At 37.0% G+C, this 4,979-nt stretch overlaps 1 protein-coding gene across 5 annotated transcripts in view; it reads right to left on the bottom strand.

The window, feature by feature from the left end:
* Positions 1 to 435, bottom strand: part of LOC107092613 (FH1/FH2 domain-containing protein 3-like) — a 93,816-nt gene extending 93,381 nt beyond the window's left edge. For 3 of the 5 annotated variants that reach the window (XM_015387184.1, XM_015387185.1, XM_015387186.1), the window contains exon 1: positions 75 to 434. In XM_015387184.1, the coding sequence (XP_015242670.1) occupies positions 75 to 239 (165 nt within the window). In that variant the 5' untranslated portion in view covers positions 240 to 434. Of the gene's footprint in view, positions 1 to 74 lie in introns of all 5 variants that reach the window. The other 2 variants (XM_015387188.1, XM_015387187.1) reach the window with 2 other exon arrangements.
* Between the last annotated feature and the right edge of the window lie 4,544 nt (positions 436 to 4,979).

Raw genomic sequence — 4,979 nt, 5'->3', positions numbered from 1 at the left:
ATAGATTGTAGTTTTGTGTCACTTCTTAGTGATCCTGTCTACCCCAGCAGTGTTTACCATGGAGATAATCCTACCTTGTGTGGAGCTCTGAGGAGCCGGTGGACTCCTGCTAACTGGTTGATGAGGGGGATGTCCTCTCTGAAGGTGTACAGCGGAGGTCTGGTGGGCTCCGGAAAGTTGGTGCTGTTGAACGGATCGGTGTCATCTAAAAACTGAACCCTGCAGACAAACGTGGCCATGCTGCATCCATGCAAGGAGGAGGGCAGGGGGGGGTTGATGACAGGAAGCGCTCCTCAGCTGGAAGCAGATCCTAGGAGCGCAGGAGCTGCAGGAGCTGCAGCGGATAGATGCGACCGGGACAGCGGGTGTGGATCCTCCCTGTTTGCTGCCTGAGTTATTCTCGGAGAGGCAGGTGGCCGATGATGAAGAGGAGGGAGCAGGGCGGAGAGTGAAGGATCAGCGCAGCCTGGGACAACCGCTCTGTCTGAGCCTAAATCCTCCCTCCCTCCCTCTCTGAGCCGTGTCTATTTTCCCCTCTGCCCTCCTCCCCCTCCATCACTCTGTACAGCTTTCCACTGGATTCATCCGTGAAAACAAACTCAGCAATAATCCGATGTTGACAACAATAAACTTTCTGTAACATAACATGACCATGATAGTAGGATGAAAGCACCCCGAAAAAACATTAGTTTTCATATATTTCTCTTAAAGCGCTCTAAAAAATTACTTGTGCGTCATATTAGGTCATGTTTACTACTGTAAATAAGTTATAACTCATTTATCATCTGTTTTAATTGTCAACAGAAGGAACCTGTTTTTAAAAAATGCTTCGTTTGGAATTACTGATCTGTGGCGACCTCTTGTGGCCAGAATCTGTAACTACAGTATCTCTATGATTGACACGAGCTTTATTAATTATTATTTGGACCAAATAAAAACACTGCTCAGCTGCTTAAGTGACGTTTTTAGAAATAAAAACAAACAATATGATGTTAATTTATAGACTCAACTTGTCAGGATAATTATCATTGAAGATGTGTGAGTTTATTTATTTTTTAACAGTTTCCTGTCTGCCAATGTTGCAATAAGAATAATTTTCTTGATGCCAATAAGAGCCCAACAGATTCTACTTTCACAAGTGGAGCAGTACGGCTATTGCCATAGTGTTCCGCTTGTTTTATGCATATAAATAGCTTTATTATATTTATGCAGGGAGTATTACAGATTATATGGACACTGCAATGTAAGTAGAACAGGAAAAGAAAAACAGAAAAAAAGAAGAAAATATGAAAGAAAGAGGAGATAAAAGGGAGATAATGATAAAACGTTTTCAGTCTGCTTCATCCCCTGCAAAGAGATGTAAAAAGAACAGCACAACTAATTGACATGGGACAAGACATACAATAAAGTAACACCCAGATACTATCGCTGAAGTATACAGTACTACAGTATTTCTATGATTGACACAAGCTTCATTAATTATTATTTGGACCAAGGGTGTAACTTAGTGATGAAAGTTGGTAGGGACACTCTAAGGGTGGTGGCTGACAGACCTACAGTTACTCGACACTAACACTTTCATTAAGGTGTGTATTTTCCAAAATTGAGCTCAAACATATATTTTTTGAATCCTTTCCTTTTGTTGAGAACACAAAAAAAAAGTAATAAAGTAAGTAGTAAAAAAAGTACACTGATATTTATATCTATAGGTAGATTGACATTAGTAAATAAAAAAAAAAGGATGAATAACAGCCGATTTGAATGCCAACAGCAAAATATTGTACCTCCCTAGTAAATAAACAAGTTCAGTTTTATTCATCCATTCACCAGTCCATTCAGAAAAATGTGAATTGATTGATGGATATTTTCCTTATCAACTACATCATTGATTATTCTCCTTCAAAAGCAGCAAAATCTAATTTAGAAATCTGTTGAGAGCCAAACTCTATGTATTGAAATTATTGGTGGGGACATGTCCACACCAGTCCTTCAGAAAGTTACGCCTGTGATTTCGACCAGAAGAAAATACTGCTTGGCTGCTTAAGTGACCTTTTTAAAATGAAAAACAAACAATATCAGGTTCATTTATAGACTCAATTTTATTTACCCCTTGGGATTACTCCTTCAGGTAAATTCTGGTTCCAGTAGCTTGTATAGAGTACAGTAAGAGTTAAAGCAAGATGCAATTAAAGATAAAAATAAAACAGACAATGTAAAGTATGTATATAGTAGCAAAAAAAAGCATTAAAAAAGAAAAAAAATGTAATGTCCTGGAATATGTTTCCCTTAGGTATAAAAATATCTGCACAGTAGAGAGCTAAGGGAAGACTGCACAGGAGTTGACTTGAATTATTGCACTTGTGCTGCAGAGATGTACTGACATTATAAATAGTAAATAAAAAATACACAGGCTGCACAGTAGTTGGCATATGTTATTGCACAGTGAAAGAGCAGAATATTGCACATGAGTGACAATAGGTGATGTTTTGCATAAGATTTCCAAGGGGGGGGTGGCGACCCTTGTCCCTCTTCCTATCAACTCCTCCTTTCGCCAAGAGCGGAGTCGTACAGCTTAATGGCTTATATGCAGCCCCCTCAGTCAATATATTTTGTGTATATATTTTCCCTATGTTGTTGCTTTTACATTTCAATATTTTTGGGATATGTGTCTGACTGGCTTTATGCATATTTCTTTCTTTACAGATGTATCAGTTCTTGATCCTTTATGGAAAAAAAATCCCAAACTCATCCAGATGGGATGGGGAATATTCATCACCGTTCAAGTCCATAGCCGCAGATTGATATTTTGATGATGTGGTGTGAACGCAGCATTAGACATTTAGATTTGAACTTAGATTTAGATTTGGAGAATATTCTAAGTGACCTTTTTTTCTTCAGCGTTTATCCTTTACATCATGCAGCCTCTACAGCCATGTCTTATCCTGGGGGTTGTGTGTTGTTGGTGATGCCTAAGTTTTTATGAAGGCCAACATTTTTCTTTTTAGATTCCATTTGATTACCCAACGTTTTAGCTTATGTAACAGTGGAAAATCAATCGGACTCTTTCATAAATTATAGACGGATGGATTAAAAATTCACAGGATAATGCTTCCACTACCGTGTTTCACTGTGGGGTTGATGCTAGCTAGTTTGGAGTTTCCTTCAGTTTTTTTTTTATACCAAAGCTTTACAAGTAAATGCTTTCCAAACTATAAGTTGGACATTGTTAACACAGACAATTTGATCGCAGGGAACTTTGATGGTAAATGAATATCTGATTCATTATGTTTTTTTATTTTGTTTTGGGGGAGTGTGATTTAAAACTGGTGTGAATGATCTAAAAAAGTGTTTACAGTTTACATCTCATTAGAAATTAAAAAAAAGTTATAAACAAGATTCCTAACAGTTTTGGTCGCAATAGTGAGACAATCTGCAGTTCTAGATATGAGGTAACATTGTAGTGATCTTGATTTAACTTTGTAATTGATATGAAAGATGAAGAAATATCAGACATATAAACTTTGTAGTGACTAAAAACAGATACTTGTAGCGACAGTGGAGAGGAAAAACTTCCTTTTTAACTGGAAGAAACCTCCAGCAGAACCAGGCTCAGTGTGAGCGGCCATCTGCAGAGGCTGATTGGGGTTCAAGGAGACAGAAGCAGAAACTGCAACAGATGTCTGGTAGTGCTGCCATCTGCTGGTCACCGTTGGAAGCTCTTAACACTGGAGACCAAACACAAATAGGTACAGAAGCTTGCAGTTTCCACAATTTGCACCCAGATGTATCCATAACAAAAAAGTATGACTCTAAGCATGATAACCTGCTAATCAGAATGTTTTTTTCTTCAACAGATTTAAATAGTTTCATATTCTTATTACACATCTAGCAATTAAACACCTCAGTAGGAAGGTTTTTGGATTTTTTTTATTAAATATGCAGCATAATTTTACTCTCCTTTAATCACTGAAATCATCACTTCAGTCTTTGTTTGCTGTCAATAAAATCTAAGGCAACATTTTGCATAAATGAAACATTGAGAAATACCTCATCATACCACAAGGGGGCAGAATGATTCTCCTTTATCTCGTGTGAGTAGAGGAAAACAAACAAAAGCATTAAATTTTATTGTTAACTAGTTTAAAAAAAGAAACAAACATTTTTTTTTGAGGACTTATTTATGAGGTTTTCCAAAGGAACTTACTTGATCAAATTCAGTCACTGCTCTATATCATAGAAAAACATCTGGAGAGGGACAAATGATCAAATATAAAAAAAAAAATGTTATCTTACATATTTATTTAGGACAGTCTACATTTCTCAGTTGCATATTTATCTATGATCTTGTACCAAAGGGTTTATATTTTGGCAATTAAATTATTTATAAAAAGTTGGACTATCATGCTAAGGTTTTTTTTAGCAGTTTCCAGGCTAATGCATGGTATGAATAACTCACTTATCAATGAATCCTGTCTCATTTGCATTATACACCTGTGAGTAAGAGACAAAGTCCAGTTTTGGCAAATCTGCTGAGAAGCTGCAGATCTGTTTTTATATTAGGCAGCGGCTCATTTAACCTTTGGACAGCTGGCTTGGGAGGAGTCGATAATGTGTCTATCTGCTTAGGCAGGAGCAACTGTAAGGTTCTACTTAGAGTTGTTTTTTTCCCCTTTTATTGTGTATATGTTAAAGATGAAACTTGAATATCTGCAGTAGATGGATCAGATGCATTTAATCAGAAACATGAAAACAAATCCTATTAATTTTTCATAGTGTCTGCTAAACAAGATGGTGATATTTGCACTTTTCCAGTGCTGGTACTTTTGTCACTCATTTACAGTTGCTCCTTTCTTTGAGAGTTGCTTAATCTAAAGATGGAGACATTGACCTTCTAGCTGATTGTGACCCGATCTAAAGTCGTTTTTATGAAGGAACAAGGTTAACATTTAGCTGAAGGATGCAGACTTTTGAAAAGCTGT

Source organism: Cyprinodon variegatus, unplaced genomic scaffold, assembly GCF_000732505.1.
Source record: "Cyprinodon variegatus isolate N-32 unplaced genomic scaffold, C_variegatus-1.0 Scaffold387, whole genome shotgun sequence".
Classification (NCBI taxonomy): domain Eukaryota; kingdom Metazoa; phylum Chordata; class Actinopteri; order Cyprinodontiformes; family Cyprinodontidae; genus Cyprinodon; species Cyprinodon variegatus.
This window is presented reverse-complemented; position numbering and strand designations above follow the sequence as displayed.